Below are 20,140 nucleotides of genomic sequence, written 5' to 3'. Positions count from 1 at the left end.
GCTAGTTATCCGTACATGCTAATGATTGCAGCTTACATTATAGCAGATAAACTCACTGTGAAATATCTCTCTGACTACAACTTCATGCACACCACTCCAGCCTGTGGAGAGATAGGCCTGCCGTGCTAGGTTACTGTTGCTAAGCTATAATTTGACAATTGTTTGAAGGAGGAGTTTAGTGAACAGTCAGTTAACTCATGATTGTTAAAATCAACACGCGATGCACTTTAAATATGTCCAATCATTAGTAACAGTGGAAAACTTGTGTGACACTAAGTCATGCATAGGTAAAAAAAAATAAAAAAAATTATCCTCTTCTGTAAAAGATAAAGATCAGAGGTTTGAGATGTTATGAGTACCCACACATACACACAACTTTTCACAGTGACTCAACTTTACCTCCTGGGTCATGACCCCCACCAGCACATCAATAGCACCACTGTAGCCTTTAGCTATACATGTAAACTCTCTGGTATGAAGAGGGGAGTAAGTAAGTCAGTAATGGCACCTCACGGCTTTACTGTCAGCCGATGACAGATGAGCGACAGGGGCAGGGATAGATGGGAATCGTAGTAAAAACAACAGGGCAGATGTGCTCTTTGGCTGAGTCAGCCTCCCCCTTGGGGATAAAGTGGATGTGAGTTTGCCCTGGAGCCTCTATTTGATGTGGTGATGCAGGGTGGAGAGATGCTGTAGCCAGGTGTGGGAACATGAAAGGGAGAGTTGACGAAAGCACATGTCTTTTTCTTTTTTTTCTTCTTCTTTTTTTTTTTTTTAAAGAGTGTCAGGTCATGGAGGTACAGTCATGTTAATATATTATGCAGTGTGCTGGAATGGAAAGAGCACAAAAGTATCCCACACATTTACTGGCCGCTTGTACAGCATTTTTTTCAGTGTTAAACTGTTAAAGAGGCATTTTTCAGTCTATGATAAAAAATTAAAAACTCAAATTTCAAATTCAGTACATTGTTGCTTGTTCCTATTGTTACTGCAACTGAGTAGCGACTTTAAAGTGCAATATGTTAAATACAGTGGGTTTTTTTTGTTGTGATTGTCTTTGACAGTGTTCAGTCAACAAGCAAGCTGCACAAATTATCATCTGTGATGAAGTATAATATATATAGTATTTGCTTGATTTGTGGTCAATATGTTTAAGTCTTGTTTCTAATCATATAGCCACCAAAAATAAAAATTTTTGAATTTGTGCATTTTATCAAAGCAAAGGGCCTTGATTTTTTTGGGCAGAACCTCTTGTGAGCAGACTTTGTTTTAAAACTGCAAGTATTTATTAAATAAGCTACAATCATGGATACATTTTAGCATCAATGTTACAGTTTATAGAAAAGAGAAGTAGGCGGTTGACTAATGGTTTCCACACAGGCGATGGTGGAATGTAACTCTTAGTAAGTAATTTTACTCAAGTAAATTTTACTATGTACTTAAAATTGTACTTAAGGTACTTGTACTTCATTTGAGTATATCCATTTTCTTCTACTTGACACTTCCACTCCACTATATTTCAGAGGGAATTTTTTTTTACTCCACTACCTTAATTCAACAGCTTTAGTCACTAGTTATTTTTCAGATTTAGATTTTACAATAAAAAACACACATAATAAATTTCTAAAATACAACACATTATTAAAGATGAAACCAGTGGATCCCAATCCTTTTGGCCTGTGACCCCTTACAAAAAAGCAATCTAGTTTGAGCTCTTAGTCATGTTTCAGATATCTGTGAGTTGTTTGTGGTTCCACTGAAGAGACATTTTCCCTTCTTATATGGTTTCATGTCATCAACAGCCATTTCCGGTCCAAAAAGGATACACTCGATAAAATCAAGAACATTTCAACAATATTTCACAAAAAGATAAAAGAATACAAATTGTGTATCACTTTGTTATTTCTTTTTCCTCTCCCATCAATCATCTCACAACCCCTTTGGTGACCCTTTGGAGGGGCCCAATATATATAATAAATAATATTATATTAATAATATAATGTCATTTAATTATAATACTTAGTAACTATAATATGTATATACTGTATATCAGTAATGGACCGATTTTGTTGAAAACACGTACTTTTACTTTTAATACTTAAACTTTAGCTGATAATACTTCTGTACTTTTACTTAAGTAGGATTTTAAATGCAGGACTTTTACTTGTAATTAAGTATTTTTATATGTTAGTATTTGTATTTTTACTTTAGTAAAGGATCTGAACACTTCCTCCACCACTATACACACGAACCATCTGTGTAATCGATTACAGCATTATAATATGACAATTAATTATAATATTAAAACATACTTTCATAAAAAAAACTACTGTACCTATGAGCCTCAACAGCCAAAAGCAAAATAACACTCCATACCATACTCTTAATGCCTCATCACAGCAATTCATCACTGAATTTTTCTGAATATGAATATTTTTTAAAAGGCAAATTTTTACCATTGCAGTACACATGGTTCAGTTTTTGAATTCATATAATTCTTCACTTTTGCATAAAAAGTACTTCCAGTAGGTATAAATCTAGTTCCTGTAAATTAGGAGCATTATTTTTTATTGGTACATTTAATCATAAATTATGATTATATGCTCTGTGACCTAATGTTTCTTGCTGCATTGCTCGCTGAAACTGGATTGAACCAGATTCTTGAGTTTCCATTTATGTAATCAAAAATCAAAAAATGACCAGGACTTATTACCAGGCCCACTTTCCTCCTCAAACAGTGTATGCTGTAATGCTAATGAGGACCTGAAAAGGTCAGAAAATACAGTAATGTAAATGGCTTTGGTCAAATTATACTGTACTTGACCAACTAATTCAATAGAAAAAACTCAAAATACACCAATATAAAGTTACTCATTTACAGGTGCGAGAGTAAGATTTGCTGAAATAATAAATAATGACATACATTTTAAACTTGAACATATACTAAACTTTGGGTACAGCAAAAGTGAAAACTGCATGTTAAAAATATAAATACACAAAATTACTGTAATGACAGCACATTATTTCCACCCCCTGGAAATGTGTCTAAATATACACATTCTTGGAAATACACCCACCAAGTGAACAATATAATACTGCATATGCTTTACCCACTTGTGTGTACACTTGTGTGTGTGTGTATGATGCATACACACACATACAGAGACACATAATTCAACTTTCTCATATTCTTGTACACAGAGGGAGGTAGATTGATTCCCTGCCCTAGTGTGAAGCTGATGACTAACAAAACAGCTCTTTTTCTCTTTTGGCATCCGACAGCACCAGGGTGGCTGCGGGCTCTAAAAGCACTGATACACTCTGCGGTTTATTTTTGAACTGTCCAAGGTCATTGTTCACTTTGACAGATCACAAAAAACAAGGAGGATCGGATCCTCAGACCCTCATTCAACACTGGTGTCAACCGTGCCGTGACCCTCCCCTGTGAGGTTAGCTGGCATGCATTATGTACAGGTGTGTGTTTGTGTCTGTATGTTTGTGTGTGGTCTCACTGTACCATGCTCAGGTTAAGGGGGGTTTGGGGAGGGGGGGGGGGTGATAGAGGGGCTTAAGGATGACAAAGTGCAGGCACTCTTTGATCCTCAGCCCACATACTCTACTGAATTGCTTTATAGTGAGGGGAATTATCTTTGATGTCCACCTGAGGACCTCACGTGCCGGAATGGATCCACGTTTCTATCATTTACCAATCTGAAAGGGGTCTCACACATTTTCACAGAAGCATGATATAGCAGCGTAGAGTAACGATGACATTTTTTTATGCTTCTACGTTTTCCAAACTGCTGATATTTGTAGAGAGGAAGTCCAATCTAAAATAGAAATCACAATGTGTCATCCCTTCAAGTTCCTGATGATCACACGTAAAATCACTTGGATTTCAATTAGTCACATTACAGGATTTTTTAAAACACTCACATGTTTTCCATGCACAGTTTTATGAACAAAATGTAATACTTTCAAAGGTATTCAAAATGTTTTTTCTCTTGTTCAAGATAGGACAGAAGTTGCAGCAGTAATTCATTTATTATTTATTTCATAGCAGGTAATTTATTTTTTACAGTTTTAGTATAATCTCTTTTTTTTAATTAGTTTAATTACAATAATATAATAAGTCCAAAATAAGACATAGGAGACAAAACAAAGGAAAAAGAATAAATAAATAAAAGACAGAATGTTGTACATTACGAGAGTAAAATCAGACGTTCCACCACATTTGTGCTACGTGCGAGAGTGTGTGTGAGTGGGCTGTGTCTGTCTATATGCATTTGTGTGTAAAAACAAAAAAGGGAGAAGGAAAAGAAAAACAAAAACAGTAAAGTAACCATACAAGATAAATATTCAGATAGTAAAAATTATATATGACAGTATTTTACAATTTCTTTGGCTCAATTAGCACAACAGAGTTAAAAAATTTTTAAAAACTCTGAACACAAAATTGGCCTCAAAATTGTCAAGCTGTTTTATCAGTTTCAGTTTCAGTTTATCAGAGGGTCACCACATTGTTTATGTCACTGTTTATATATCACTGACTTTTCATCATTTTTGCATTACAAAATATAATTGTCGTTATCAAATAATGCTGTCAAACTGTTACTCAATTATCATCAAAACAGAGTCTGCAGCGTTCGTTTCCTCAAAATATTACTCATAGTGATGGAAAAAAATGTGTTTTTGAAATGATGCAGAGAAAGAATTATTTATTGAACATGCTGTATCACTGTAAATATACTGTAGATGATAGAGTCCATTCATAAAAGACAAAATGAAGATTGTGACTGGACTGCATCAGTTTACTTTCTCCAAAGTAAACTTTTTCACACATTTTGCTTCTATTCAGGACACTAAACCTTAGTGTCCTTAGATATTTCAACTATTTGCAATCTTACTGTAATCATCTAAAATACTTTAAGTAATACTTTAATGCTGAAAAAACACACTTAACATTAAACCACAATTCACACTACTCTAACAAACACTCAATACATAATCAATTCCTTTGTTTTTTTCTTTTAGCAGTGAAGTGATTATCAGTTGTTGCAATGCTACGGACAAATTTACAGTCACATTTTGCAAAGATTCAATGATCTGTACACTTACCAATCAACATGTGCTAATGTGTGCTAATATCAGATGTCTGTATTCTGAGGACTGAGCATGTGATTTAGTGTTTTTCACTTTTGTGTATAAAGGTAAGAATTTAGCAAGTCAATTTGTCTCTTTCAATAAGCAGTTTAGCACATTGACACTTTGTTGTTGTGAAAATTGAGCCAAATCAATCATAAAATACTGTAATAAAAATTTGATTAAAAACTGGATTTTTTATTTGTTTAGTGGCTTGCAGGTCCGATCAAGTAATTCCAGTCAATCAATAAAAATGGGCATGAATGGTAAAAATATAATTTTAGATACTTGATGCTATTTAATCTAAAAACTGTCTGATATATGGTGTATAATTATATCATCAAAATACAGTAATTGGTATCCTTGTATATTCTGTAAAGCTCCTGTCATGCTTTAAAATAAACTTGCTGCACATTTTCCTTTAAACTCCAGACAATAATATTGTGTATCTTCTTTTTCAAGAATGCCCCTTATTGTGGAAGAACTGCTGTGGTTCTTAGTTTCCTTGAAGTTCCTCAAACATCAGCTGTTGAGTCCTGCTTTGTCACTGTTTAGTCATTTTGGATCCAGATGAACCAGAGTAGTCAGAGGATATTCTCTTTGAAAGTCTTTGGCCCACAGACTGCTGACGAATCCTTAACAGACTGTGTTTGTTTTATGAGTCTGGCTGACCACGGTCAATGTGTAATTACAGCTGACTCACACCAGAACTGTTAATAGGAAACAGTAAACTAAAGCAAGTAGGCAATAGACTAGTAACGGACTACTGATTAGAGTTCCTTAGACATAGTAAATGACTGTGATATATTTAACCATGTTCATTAGAGGCATGAAACAAGCTTTTATTTTTGATTAGATTTTTTTTTTTAAAGGAAAGCAAAAACTCAAGACATTGCTTTGATATCTTGCATGTCACACGCAGTCTGTGGTGCAGGGTTTTTGCCTTGGGGAATTTCCATAATGCAGGTCTTTATTTATCCTCCCAGTATCCCACACCGCTGCTGGTTTTGCCGTATCTTTAATTTTAATTCCTAACCTCTGATTAACTTGGCTCCCAGTTAAAAGAAAAAAAAAGACACTGGTTTAGACAAAAACGTCAAAGAAATAGTGTCCCATGATCATCCTATGCTTTGTAAAAAAAAAAAATTTAAAAAAAGAGTGTGTTGTGCATATGATTGTACAAGATGTCTGACATGATTAACTCTGCTTCTCTCCTGCTGTCTCCATCCAGGCTGAGCTGCTGACTGGTTCCTCAGTAGCTAATGTGGAGGAAGCATCTCGGGCCGGGCAGGAGCTGCTGAAGCGAGGCTGTGGGTCAGTCATCATCACGTTGGGACCCCAAGGCTGCGTGGTGCTCAAGGCAAAGGAGTCTACCGCTAAACATGTTCCAACAACGAAAGTCAAAGCAGTGGACACTACGGTAAGGATATACAGAATATATAATTTGATAATTATTTCTTCAATTATTCAATTAATCATGTGATTTAAAACATTTTTTTTTTAAAAATTTCCAAACTGATATATCTTAGCAACTATTGGATGGATTGCTAATCAATTTTGTACAGACATTCATGGCCCTGACTTTTCCTCTAGCACCACGATGAGGTTGACATTTGTGGTTTTGGATGAGATGTCTCTTGCCATGAAATATGGTTCAGAAACTCACGTTCCCCTCAGGATGAATTGTAATTTTTGGTGATTGTTTAACTTCTCATCTAACCCAAATCAAGTTAAAAAATTTCAGTTTGTCCAAAACTTTGATGTAAGATTAAATACCTGCAAAACTAATAGAGTGGAAACAGTTTATAGTGATCACATCCGTCCAAGTCAAATTGATCACTATAAGCTAATGACTATTATAACTTTCTTTATTTTTCATGCAAAATACCATCTAATTGACATTTTTATACAGTACATGAATATAAAGTACTGTTTCAAAATAGTTTTGAAACGCTTCATTCATTCAAGTGCTGCATCTCGTTGGCTCGTTTTTTGGCAGTTTGTCATGAGCTTCAAGGAGACTCTGTTTTTCATTGAGAGAAAATGACTTTCTTTCTCCCGTCACGATTTCAGCGTGCACGCAGCACCAGCCTCAGGTAACCAGCTGGAAGCAGACAGGTTTTGCGTTTAGGCTGCGGGGATGGGCATTGCAACAAGAAAGTTGAACCAGAATCAACTTTCGGAGAAATGCTACCTGTAACGCTGTACAACCCTGCCATGAAGGAAGACAAAAACATTACTAGGAAGAGGGAAGGACATTTCTCTTTGTTTGATAACGTTAAAAGTAAAGTTAGGCTTTGCTGACGACTTCCTGACTCATTTTAAAAAAGACAATAGAAAGAGAGAGAGAGGTTAGCAGCTGGAAGCAGACGGGTTACCGCGAGGCAGTAATGGTGCTGCATATCAAATGTGTATCATAGGAATAAAGTTAAAAAAAAATCGAATTACAGTAGTTTTAAAAAAAACTTCCATATGTTTTCATATATTAAAAGACCCAAAATGTGCACTGTAAGCAGACTACTTGATTACCATAGGCAAATTATTTAAACAGCATTTGTATATGAATGATTCTGTCCCGAGCTTTTTGATCTATACAAGCGGTTGATCACTGTAACCGTGATCACTATTAGTTTCCACTGTATTCCCAATGTCAATGAGCATGCTAACTTTAGCTCAAACCACCGCTGCGCCTAAGTACAGCCTCACAGAGCCACTAGCATGGCTTTAGACTCTTAATCTTGTTTTAATTATGGATTCATTTCTTAGTGTTTTGCATAATTATTTGATTAGTCATTTAACTTATAAAATGTCAGAAAATAGTGAAAATGCCCATCATAGTCTCTCAGTGCCCCAGGTGGTACCTTCATCTTCATCATTTAATGTCAAAATTTGATAGATATTCAACTTCCAATGATGTAAAGGAGTAAATAAGCAAATTGTTACTTTTTGGGGGGTTAGTAATATCCTTTACCATGTTTAATTTCATCCTTCAAGTGATAAGAATTTTTTATTACAGAAATCACTTTTTTCCATTTCAGTAATGGGTGATGGTTGACAAGAAGGTAATGGCACTAACTATATTAGTGAAAGGAAAAAATGTTTTAGGTGGAAAATTATGCGATTGTGCCTACTTCTGACTGTCATGCAAAGACTGAAAGGAATTTTTTAAAAATGGTCCTTTACAGCAATAAGAGAGGAACAGATCATTTTTCACAGAACATCCTCAGATTCCACTTTGCTTTTCCATAACAAAGCTTTGTCACACACAACCTTAATCTGTCCATTCATCATAGGCCAATGAACTGTTGGTGTTCTGAGCTACTGATCTGTCTTTTGCTCGAGTGGAACGATTTAAGATCATTGGGGATGTGGTGACCATGGTCTGTTTCCCCTCCCTGATTCTAATCTTTAAAAGAGGCCAGCAGTGCTTGACTCATTTCACACCGGCCTCTGTGGCTTGTTTTCGTCACAGGAGCCTCAGCTAGATGTTTGCATTTCCTGTCTCTGAGGGTTTTGTGCACCCTGTGTTCTACCAACCAAGTACGTCATCACACAGAGGTGTTAATCACCTCTTTGTGCTTACCATGTTTGAATTAAAGGCTTTTAATTGTTTGTGTAATGGATTCTTTTACTCAATAGTTCCCCTAGGAACTTTTATTGTGCTATAATTTCCAAAAGCTGTTCATCATGCAGTCTAGTAAAAACTGGAGTTAAACAATTGCAAGCATGCGGTCATAGCTTTACATGAAACCCATATCAGACCTCGTGAAAGTGAGGAAGAAGCAAAGAATAAAGGTAGTAAAAAGTTAGACTTGAGTGTGTGTATGTTTGCAGACACACTCTAAAGGAGCTGCAGCTGAACTAAACAGCAGCATCTACTTGTAATCCCAGGTCACTCTGGCATCTCAGGAACAAAGGGCTCGCTTTCTTGAACGGTGGGTGACCTCCTCCGTGGCCCCACATTTCGAAGCAGACACACATAACTACCCTTGTTCACCGTCTTCACTCTCCCCGCTTCCCAGTAGCCCCCAGGAGAGGAGAATTTACCCAACACCCCCCTCCGCTCTTCTCCCATGACTCACCTCTTGGGCCTGCATCAGTCAGCAGAAAGCTGCGCAGCCTTGCTGTGGTCGGGCCTGCTGTATGTCCCCCCACTTAGACACACACACTCTCACCCCACCCCTTCTGTTCTTTGATGGGCCCATAAATTCTGGAGTGTTTAACTCTTTTGGACATCATAATCCCTCTTCCAGTAAGGCCCTTTTCTTTTTTTACTGGAGAGGAAAAAACAACAGGTTGTTATCAAGATCATTATTCACCTCTTTGAGCCAGTTCTGGTAACACAGGCCTCTTAGTTATGATTACCTCTTATGTTGCGATTACTTTGATTGTGTTTTTTTTCAGTCTCTAGCTGTAGTGACAGGAATGTCTTTCAAAGACTGGCCCCAAGCTTGTCAGCACCAGGATTTGCTCTATTTTCACTAGTATCAGACTGTGAATTGAGGCAGTATTACAGGCTGCAATTCTTCGATATCAACACAATGAGTCACTTGCGGTTTCTTGCTATTTTAGCTAGGCTACTGCTCAGCTGGGCGCCATGGGTAGCATGACGTGCTACTGATTGGAACAATCACAAATACAACTTTTACTGTTCTTATTCGGAAGCATTTGGTTGTTTTGAATCCTTTGATCGATCTAGCTTTGTTAATGATGTGTCAATATGGTGGCTAAATCATTTAGCTTCCTCTGACTGTAACTCTGTCATCATCTGAAGCACTCTGCTCCTCCTGCAACTGCCTGAATAACACATTTTACATGGCATGAGCAATTATGGGCTGAGTCAGGGTCATGAATCTGGATGAATAACAAAGCAAAGCCACTCATCTACTGTGGCTCCCCCTTTATCCATGTCTCCCTTTTGTCTTAAATTGAGTGCAGGCTTCCCTCACTGAGATCAGAGCCTTGGCTGTTTTGTGTGGACAGTTAGATGAGGCTATAGTACACACACAAACACACACCCAGTGCCTTTTAGCCCCAGCAGGACGTGGGTGGCCTTGGTTTCCACTGTTCCGGGAGGTCCACTGTGTACGGCGAAAGGTAGACAGTACTGTCTAAACCAGACATTACAGCTGTACGGTGGGTCTGTACAGTCAAATTGTTCCCAGTCTTCTCTCATGACTGGAGACGTGTAAGGACCAATGGTATGATTCCTTCCAGGAAGCCAAAGGTAAGGGAATACCTCCTGAGCACTGCATTCCTTAACCCTGCAAACTTTGTCAGTATGACACAATGAGAAAACTGCCACATCACCATGTTTTAATGGATCACACATGCTCCAGCAGCTGCTGTTTAGCAACCCAGATGTTAGGCCGGTCCTCTGCCAGTGTTTCTTGCATCGTCATGTCGATCAGTATTACACACAAAAGGGTGAAAGAGGACAAAGACAAATCACTGCAAATGCATCAAAGATGTAAAAGGTCTAATTGGTCCAATTAAATGTGTTTTTAATCTCTGAAGCTTCCTTCCTCGTTACTTCAGAGGAGTTGTCCCCGGCTGTTTGCAAGTCATACTGGAAGCTTCCGGACGTGGAAGCCACTGTGAGTCAACGCTGCCCCCGAGTTGGTCTTTGCTCTCCCTAGGGTGCCTTTCATTGACAAAGGCTGTAGGCTTCAGGAGTTAACTGCACATAGCTCCATCTGTTCTACCAATATGGGAGTCGAGATTGCAGGAGGCTTCTGGGTGAGAAACACAGTCACAGGTTCTGGAGGCTCCAAAGGTTCAGTGGGCGCCGCAAACTCTGCAACATGAAAGACATGCAGTGTGGAGCTCTATCTGAGATCTGCTTTTTCTATATGTGCTGTTTTTCTGTATATCTTTGGTGTTTAGCACTCATTGCTGTGGTGTCTCTGAGCTGCACTTTACAAAGATCACTTGTCAATCAAACCGTGTGGGTGCTGCTGTTGTCTTTGTCCTTGGATTTTCTGTTGATGGACTTGGACTGAGTTTCTGTATGCGCTCCTTTGTTTGTCTGTACAGCCATGGCGGGTATTGCCGCTTGTGTTAACTATTCAGTTTTTCCTCTATTTATTCCAAACACACCACTCATGCTGCTGTCAGAAGCGTTAAAAAAGGTCACATCCCTGTCAGTGAAAGCCTACCAAATACAAAAGTACTCAGAGCTGCAAATTGGAAAGCTTTCAACAGCTATATAGGTTTGCTTGTTATGTTAAATTGACCAGTTTACTCATTCGAATGTAATTTTATTTTAATCTGTTCTAAATTAGAAACCTATTATTTTGATTGATTAAATTTAACTGAGCCAGAAAAATAAAGGTTCAAGGAAGATGGTTGAAAGTACTTTCATTCACACACAGCAAATAAGTGCCATAGCTCACTTTTATTCCATCGTCACTCTAAAAACATCCAGCTGCAGAGAACTTCAGAAATCATACTTTGTTAATTTGGTGAGCTTTTCACCAACACATCTGCCATCCTAATTTCTAACTTTAGTCTGAGTACCAGCAGAGAACAGGCAGAGGAACAGCACGAAGGTCAAGACGTAGCGGACGGAGCCAACCAGCACGAGCATCACAACTCATCCGCGGCAAGCGCTTGTGTCACTTGATTGACAGGCCTCCAGATCTAACCTTCACCAAACTGTGTCGAGGGCAGCGGCAGCGGGGCTGAAGGGGGGAGCGCTTGTCAGTCTCGTTGAGCTTCATTCAGTTGATCCAGTAGCGTCACATGCCAGTCTCAGAGAAGGAGACGTTGTTAATAAGACACACAAAGGTTGGATGGTGGCTCGTACAGTCACTTAAGTTGACTTGAAGTTTAGATGGGTAGTCACGTCTTGTGTTGTTAATTTTCAAGATTTCAAGATTTCTTTACAGTCATTTCTCAGTACTCGCATACATTGAAGTACTTATTTAGATGTGTATTGGCTTAGTAGAAAAAGATATCCAAAGTCATATAAAAGTGACTTTTTTTCTTGTATGTACCATTAGTCTTGTATTATCGGGCCATCCAGCCTTAGAAGTTCTCATTTTCTTTTTTTATCATAATACATGTATTTATTGATTTACCATTTATTGTACACTAAAACAATGCACATGGAGCATTTGGGGGTAACTCGGAGCATAAGAATTTTTAATTTAAGGGTACAGATTACTCATTTGTAATTAGAAATATTAGAAGTAAGTCATGTACACAAATAAGCTAACACGATGAAGACTCCATAGCCACACTAACAGCTCTGTGAGGCTGTACTAAGCAAAATGCTAACATCAGCATGCTAACATGATCACAATGACAATGCTAACACGTTGATGTTTACCAGGTGTACCATCTTAGTTTAGCCTGTTAGCATGCAAACAATTGCTAATTAGTACTAAATGCAAAGTACAGCCGAGGCTGATGGGAATGTCAAAGAAAGGCCACAAGGATTTGAATCTTATAAGCAACTGAATGAATACTAACTACTATTTAAGTTTTAAAACCACTGAATTTATAGCTTTGAAATATTTTACTTTGAAACCCATCCATCTGGATATATATGGTCAGAATTCCCCTCTTTAAAATTTCCAGACGGTAATTTCACCTTCTTTTTGAAGGTTCAGACATATAGTTGACAGATTGTAACTTGGTTGGACAGAGAGCTGATCTAATGCATTCAGACTCTGTGGCTCATCTTGGTAGCCTGTTCAAGTGTGAAATTTGCATCATGAATATAGGCGTGACATTCACCAATCCCATTTGAGCAACTTAATTTTTTGACTTGACTTGAATTTTTTTGGGGTCCAAAAATTGACATTTGAATTAACTTTCTTGAATATTGGACATTTTCTATCTAAATTTGTGAACATTACACACTTAACTTCAAGTTTTTGAAATTACACAGCTGGAAATTAAAATCTAGAAATTTTAATGAGGGGAATTCAGATCACTAGATCACAGATCTATTCACATAGATGAGTTTCAACATAAATATTTCAATGCTATAAATATTTTCTAAATGTAAATACTGTCTGTTTTTTAATCCTGGAAATATTTATATAATTGTCCCAGTTTAGCACAGACATATTTGCTATTGCCAAGTTTAGCCCTTAATACTAGTATTAGCTTTCAGAAACTTGTTTTGGCTGCACCCTGTTATAGTCTGACTAGACAAAGCTGGATTGGGTGGTAGATTACTTAAGTGTCAACAGGTGATTCAAAACATAAAGGGAAAAAGAATTGGTAAGTTGCAAAAAATCATTGATTGCCATGACTATAAAGACCAAAATGTTCTTATTTCTATCACCAAACATTGTTGCTAAATCTGGCCCCCTCACTGTACTTGGGCTCCTTTGGTCATCAATTCCTAAGCGTCAACCCCCAGTCAAGAGTGGTATCATCATTTCAACCACAACGTGTGAACTGGGAAACAGGCCAGAGCCAAACCGTTGGGACTGCATCACCAAAGCCTTATTTCCAAACCCTCACTGTATTGTAGCCCAGCCCAGCTACCAGACAGGAGACATAAACACACCATGGGTTTAAACATGGAAATCCACCAGGCCTGTGAAATGTTTTAGCTCTGATCTCACTTTTTCCAGCATCTCTCCAGTCCAGGAGTGACACCAGTAGCGTGCACTCCTAAGGTGGGGGGTGGAGTGCAATAATGCCCTTTTCAAAAGTCAAATCAAAGGCACTTTTTTTTCTTCATACATTGCTGTTATCAATTATCTGACTGGTCAAGACATGCTTTCAATTATAATATTTTAGCCAAAAAGATATAAATAGGAGACACAAAACAATTTCTGCTTTTTGCACCCCGTCCCCCACATGCCCCGTCTTCTGTGGACCCTGTTTGGCCCTCTCTGTTTCTAGTACCATGTCAATCACAGGGCATGGCCCCCCTCTGCCCAGCTTGGGTCAGGGTTAGGGTTTATGTTTTTTTCCCCATGTCACTGAATCATCCCCACTCAACTGACAACCTTCTCTCTCAGATTCTTAACTGGCAAAACCCAGACAAAAGGGTTACTTTGAGGTTGGCAGGGTGAGGGGGGTTAGGAGGGGGGCAACAGAGGTGCTCAGAAGGGAGAGTGCAATGAACTCTTTTGAGAGCCGAAGTGATGACTAATGGAGCGGGCTTGTGAGAACCAGCGTTGGGGGGCCATTTGTGGTTAAACATGAGCGTGTCGCCACATACCATTGTGCCTTTTCCCATCAGCGATCCCTCCCCCCCCCCCCTTCGGAGTCCCATCCTAGCCAACCCCCCTCCAGGGCGTAGACAGCACATTCCATCTCTATCAATAGATGAGGAGGGAAAAAGGATGATTTATCTGTTCATACAGATAGCCAAAACCAGAGCTGTTGGCAGTTCTGGTTGAAACCACTGATGGTTGATGAACAAAGCAGTCATGTGCTACTAAGCTATTAGGAAACCCCGGGTTTTTGGTATTCATTTGTTCATTAACTTTAATTCGGCAATTACACAGTACAATGTCAGGTATTTTTTTCAAGTCTGGCAGCCATTTGAACAGTTGATGCACCTAATTTACCATTTTTGATCTTTCCTTTTAGTTCTGTAAAAAATATTTGGCTTTTCTGAATATTAAAGGGTGTTGTACAACAATCATACAATATCCCACCTCATTTAACATGTTTATTGTGATTATTAAATTATTACTTATTATTCTGATGAGGTACTGATGAAATCTATGAGAATATAATTGCTCATACAACAGATGTTTCCCTTAAAGAGCTGACTGAGACACTTTCACACACAGCCAAGAATTCAGTAACTCATTACAAACTAGTTGAGACTTCAGGCAGCAGAACAAGACCTGGAACAGCTGTCAAATGCCATAGCACCCCCTACTGCTGACAGCTCACTGATTTTAAAAATGAACCTCACTTTGTCTTTTCATGTCTACCAACAGCGTTCCTCTGCTCTTCAAATCACACAATGAAACATTTAAAAAAAAAACACCTGGGCTTGTGTGTTTGACTGTAGGTGTGTAGCGTCGCCTCCATATCATGAAGCTCCGGATCTCAGTACCTTTCATTTTATATTTTATGATCCTGCCTATAGAGAAGCATGGAGCAGGTCTGCTCTGTGCTACACAGTGGAGCTATTTGCACCACAGGTAAAATTTAATAAAGCATTGTTGCAATATTGTTTCTTCCCAGGGTGCCGGAGACAGCTTTATTGGAGCACTGGCATTTTACATGGCTCATTATCCCACAATGCCTCTGGAGGAGGTTGCCCGAAGAGCCAATCAAGTGGCAGTAGTGAGTGTGCAGGCCATCGGCACACAGACGTCTTATCCCTTCAAAAAGGACCTACCAGCCGAGCTGTTCTGAGAGCAGCAAGTCAGCAAACTGACACTAATAACTGGACATGATCTTGAATGTCTTATTGAACTGGGAACACAACTTTATTATTAAATGTGCTGCCTTCAGAAACTACTGAGGATTGTAAATCTAACAAATGTTTTGTTTCTTTATAAAGCAGACCATGACTTAAATTTGACTGTCAATATAACAGTTATATGTATAGTGCCTATATGACAACAAGCCTGCTTCTAACACAGACAAGACAAGCATCTAAACACTTATACGGCACATTATTGACTTAATTTATTTGATTTCCTCAAGTAGACAAGTGAGTGGTTTACGTACAGTTACCCAGTTCTAATAAAAAATGTACAACACTTGACTGAAGCATAATGAGTGATACTGTATAAAGCAGCACCATAATTATGTCATTCCATGACTACACAGACAAAAACAGCTGTGTTGGTCCCAATAAATAGCATCTCTTTGACACATGAGTGGTGGTTTCTTGTTTTGGGTGGTAATCAAGGTTTCCATCATCAATGACCTAGTGCAGCGGGAGAGAGTAGAGGCCTTTTGACAGATCCAGGAGGAAATCCTCTGAAAACAAGTCAGCAGAACACCTTGTATATTCCACAACTATTAAATCGTCTGTTTAAACCTCACAGGTTTTTGTTGTCCATATATTTCTGTGCATTGTTAAATCGATTTGATCTTCCTCTTCTCAAAGAATAGGACGTGCTTGTTCACTGCAAAGACAGAAAGCAGATTTTTAATGCAAGTCACAGGGTTTGAATGGAATAAAAAAAAGAACTTTTTTATATACATAATACATAGATTACATACATACTGTTAAGGAGAATGGACAATAGGGACTTGAGCTTGTAGCTGAATGCTCCCAATGCTAATATCAAGGGGCAGGTTATACATTTCCCACTGGGCTCATTATATTAACATATGTGCACATAAGACCTCAATAACTATTTCAGATGAGACATAATGTTATAAGAAACATGATACATCCTCTTACAACTGGCCCATACCAGGTTCATGATGCATAGTCGTGACATGACACTCTTTGATTCATTCAAGATCATCTTGATTATTTTCTCAGGTAATCATTTGGTCTAGAAAACAGTGAAAATGCCCGTCACAACATCCTGGAGCCCAAAGTGATGTCATCAAATGTCTTATTTCACCCAGCCAACAGTTTGAAACCCCAAAATTTGAAATTTACAGTAACGCAAGATCAAGAAAAGCCACCAATTCTCATATTTGAGAACTTGGAACCAACAAATGTTTGCTTGAAAAATTATTTTGATTATTCGATTATCAAAATAGTTGCAGGTTCATTTTCTGTCATTCAACTAATCGTTGCAGCCCAAGCTTGATTATCTTGTTAGGTAGTTTCCCAACTATACCACCAGTATAAAAGTGCACAACAGTTTAGACATAATAGGCCTTCTTCACAGAAAACATTTGCAAACATGACATAGTAGATAAAAGCACATACAGTATGTTACTAATAACATCAACGGTGGCTCTATTCTATTCAAGTGTGTCACAGCGTGACAGTGAGCCAGCATGCACAATACCAGGACCCGAAACTAAACCAGAATCAGCATCTGATTTATTGCTGAGTAGGCCTGCACATACAAGGAATTTATCTCGGAGTTGTAGTGCATAACAATTAAAAAAAATAGAAGGTAAGTATCTATACAAAGTAAGAAAAATACAACTACTACAAAAGACTGGTAGTATAAATATATAAATAACATTTTATAATAAAGAATGAATAAAAATATATTCTAAGTGAAGAGAGTTTTAAAAAAGGTGCACAAGATATTGATTAGGAATGTGCAATGTTCACATTAGAAACAGTATATGTAATACAGCCATCAATACACCTATGCTTTTCCTACTTGTGACATGTCAAAATATTCCATAACAAAACCGTATGCTTTCAAATAAGCCTGAAAGGTGCGATTTTCTGTTGCTATTTAATTTCACAATTACTAGTGACAAATATCTCTTAGTCTACTGCTACTCTGCTGAAAGTACAGGTGGCAATTTGGAGTCAATTGTCATTTCTTGTTTTGTTTACAATACAGATTAATAAAGGGCTTCTACGCGTATCTTCCATCTGCAGTGCACAGTTGGCCCTAACACTGCTAGTCAGTCTTACCAAATGGATCATGTTTGCGCAGCACCAGTTTGTCCCTGAGCCGGTTCCTCTTGGTGTTGAAGAAGTAACCTGTCCCAGCAGCGCTCATCATCTGCACCAGCACCGTCCTGCAGGAACAAGTCCAGATTATTATGACTGCAACCCTCTGCTACAATGGGGAACCACCAATATTGAACTATTTCAAGTTTCATTTTCATAAAATCAACAACTTTTACTTACTTGGACTTTGCCTTGGCCACTGGAACATGAAAGAGAACAGAGCACATGTCCATGAATCACGCAGAATAACACGATTAAAGTTTAGCAAGCGGATACTGTTCTAACTGTATTTTCAAGGGGAAGGCTAACAGTTAGCTGCTAGCTCGAGATAAACGATGAATCCATAACAGCAACTGTAGAAACTAACGTGACATTTGACAATGAAGGCGACAATGAAAAAAAATACTGAGATACAACATAATGTACGTAGAAGCAACAAAGTACTGAGATAAAGCTGATTAAGTAGAGGCAAAATAATAGACAACGTAATTAGCAACTAGCTACCAAAGCTAACTGTTTGTTAAATGTACGTTTGAGAAACCGTTACATATGCATGCACCTCACTTTTTGCATATTTACAGTGAACTACTTACAGTTAACGGTGGTAAGAAACATTTTGTAGACTTTAAGTCACTTCTTGAAGGCGGTATTACAGCATGAATGTGTTAGCTACGTTAGCTGCTGTAAGTCACATTGAGAAGTGAGCACATCCGGTGTTACACCGTAAATGGTAACCCATCAGATGCTGTGACCTGCAGTGTTGGAAAAAGTATTTAGATCCTTTACTTAAGTAAAAGTATAAGTTACACAATGAAAAAAAAATCCTGCATTTAAAATCCTACTTAAAATACTAAAGTAAAAGTACTAATTGTGCAGGAAATCAGGCTGTGCCCTAAATTTAACTGGTAATACTAATATACTGTTACTTAAGTAGGATTTTAAATGCAGGATTTTTACTTGTAATGAAGTGTTTTTACATTGTGGTATTGATACTTTTGCTTAAGTAAAGGATCTGAGTACTTCTTCCAACACTGCAGGTCACTGAATCTGATGAGTAACCATATACTATGTAACACTGGGTTGCCTTAAAGCTTGAGTTCAGCTGAGTTTGTGCTGGAGACACATTTCTCTAATTTAACATTAACATTTTCAGTGCACAGGTATATTTAGCAACACGCAGAAATGTCCAAGTTGAAATTAAGTTATAGGTCATACACCCTGTGACTGAAAATGACCCTGTAGGCCAAAAATCTACAGCGGATTCAATTTCAGTGTGATCTGTTTGACCTTCAGCATTGTTGCAAACAAAGCATTGTTGCTACAATCATGACTAAATTAAAAGTTTCTACAGAAGATTACAGACAACATGATTGGACATGAAAAAGCTCTGGTAAGACATCAATAAGACATCTGATAATTGATCATTGTCTTACAAAAGTCTTGTACAAGACAAAAAATGCTGGAATATTTAAAAAAACAAACAAAAAAAAAAAAAACAAACAAACAAAAAAAAAACAACAACAACAAAGTGATAAGTGATTTACTGGCCAATCAGAAGAAGACAAAAATCAGAAAACTATGGATCCAAATACTATTTAACACATATGAACAGAGTACACCACACACACATGATCAGGCTGTAGAATAGGGACTAAAACAAGAAGCTAATGGGGAAATAATTGTACTGAAACAGAAAGCTAAAGTAAGAGCAAAGTAATACCCAGCAGGAAGATTTCTAGATATTGTAATGATTTGTGAGGAATTTCCAAATGCAGTAGAAAGGTCCGGTATTAGGTGAGGACAGGCTGAGCTGGATGTCAGTGGTGGATGAAAGAGGTTAAAAAAATATAGCATGAGCATGTTATCATAGCTTCAGCTTGTCTATTAGGTGTTCTTTGTCTGGTTTCCAGTTTCCTGCCTGCTGCGCCCTTCCTAAAAAAATGTCACTTATACATACAATAAATTCAGATATTTTCATCTTGAGGGTAGTTGGGTTCCAGCTATGTGCAGGGAATTGCTTTTGTTAGTAAGGATAATCTTGATAACCTCTAGTGTTTTGAAATTGAGGTGAAATAGTCATGAAACTTTGGGAGTGCTGTGTCTCTTTCCCACAGTTTCAAGACATTGTTAATAAATGAATCAGGCCATGACTGGGCTTCTGCAAGCATTCTGGATGATAAACCTTTAATCGTACAGTATATTGGCAAAGTTAGTAGCCATTTTTTGTTGCCATGCTTCAGAAGAATGCAGAGTTTCAGTTTCAAAGTTGCTCTGTGTAAGGATTAATTTCATTAGGCATGATCCTGTGAAATCTAGAGCTTCCTCTGTGTCTTAAAAGTGAACACTGCTGGACATCAAACAACACCATGCATAAGGCGTGGCTCTGGTACATTATCTATAAATACATTTCAAGAAACCACTGGTGTCATTTAAGTAGGAGGGTAGACTGGGGAT

The 20,140-nt window shown here is 37.9% G+C and overlaps 2 protein-coding genes across 4 annotated transcripts in view; one reads left to right on the top strand and one right to left on the bottom strand.

The window, feature by feature from the left end:
* Window positions 1–15,954, top strand: part of rbks (ribokinase) — a 40,794-nt gene extending 24,840 nt beyond the window's left edge. For all 3 annotated transcript variants that reach the window (XM_042387732.1, XM_042387731.1, XM_042387730.1), the window contains exons 8-9: window positions 6,374–6,562; window positions 15,316–15,954. In XM_042387732.1, coding sequence (XP_042243666.1) covers window positions 6,374–6,562; window positions 15,316–15,489 — 363 coding nt within the window. In that variant the 3' untranslated portion in view covers window positions 15,490–15,954. The remainder of the gene's footprint in view (window positions 1–6,373; window positions 6,563–15,315) is intronic.
* On the bottom strand, window positions 15,751–18,412 carry mrpl33 (mitochondrial ribosomal protein L33). The gene is made up of 4 exons (XM_042387733.1): window positions 18,280–18,412; window positions 17,867–17,885; window positions 17,648–17,754; window positions 15,751–16,211 (listed from the first exon to the last, which is right to left on the bottom strand). The coding sequence occupies exons 1-4, from the start codon at window positions 18,299–18,301 to the stop codon at window positions 16,162–16,164; spliced, it is 198 nt and encodes a 65-aa protein (XP_042243667.1). The 5' UTR covers window positions 18,302–18,412; the 3' UTR covers window positions 15,751–16,161.
* Between the last annotated feature and the right edge of the window lie 1,728 nt (window positions 18,413–20,140).

This window comes from Thunnus maccoyii, chromosome 16, assembly GCF_910596095.1.
Source record: "Thunnus maccoyii chromosome 16, fThuMac1.1, whole genome shotgun sequence".
Taxonomy (NCBI): Eukaryota; Metazoa; Chordata; class Actinopteri; order Scombriformes; family Scombridae; genus Thunnus; species Thunnus maccoyii.
Note: the sequence above shows the minus strand (reverse complement) of the source record. Positions and strands in the feature narration are given on the sequence as shown.

What these genes read in the sequence shown, in the direction of transcription:
- mrpl33 (XM_042387733.1), bottom strand. Translation starts at nt 18,301, where the DNA reads ATGTTTCTTACCACCGTTAACT. An exon ending in GCGCAAACATGATCCATTTG is followed by an intron (nt 16,212 to 17,647) that starts GTAAGACTGACT and finishes CTGTCTTTGCAG; the next exon opens with TGAACAAGCACGTCCTATTC.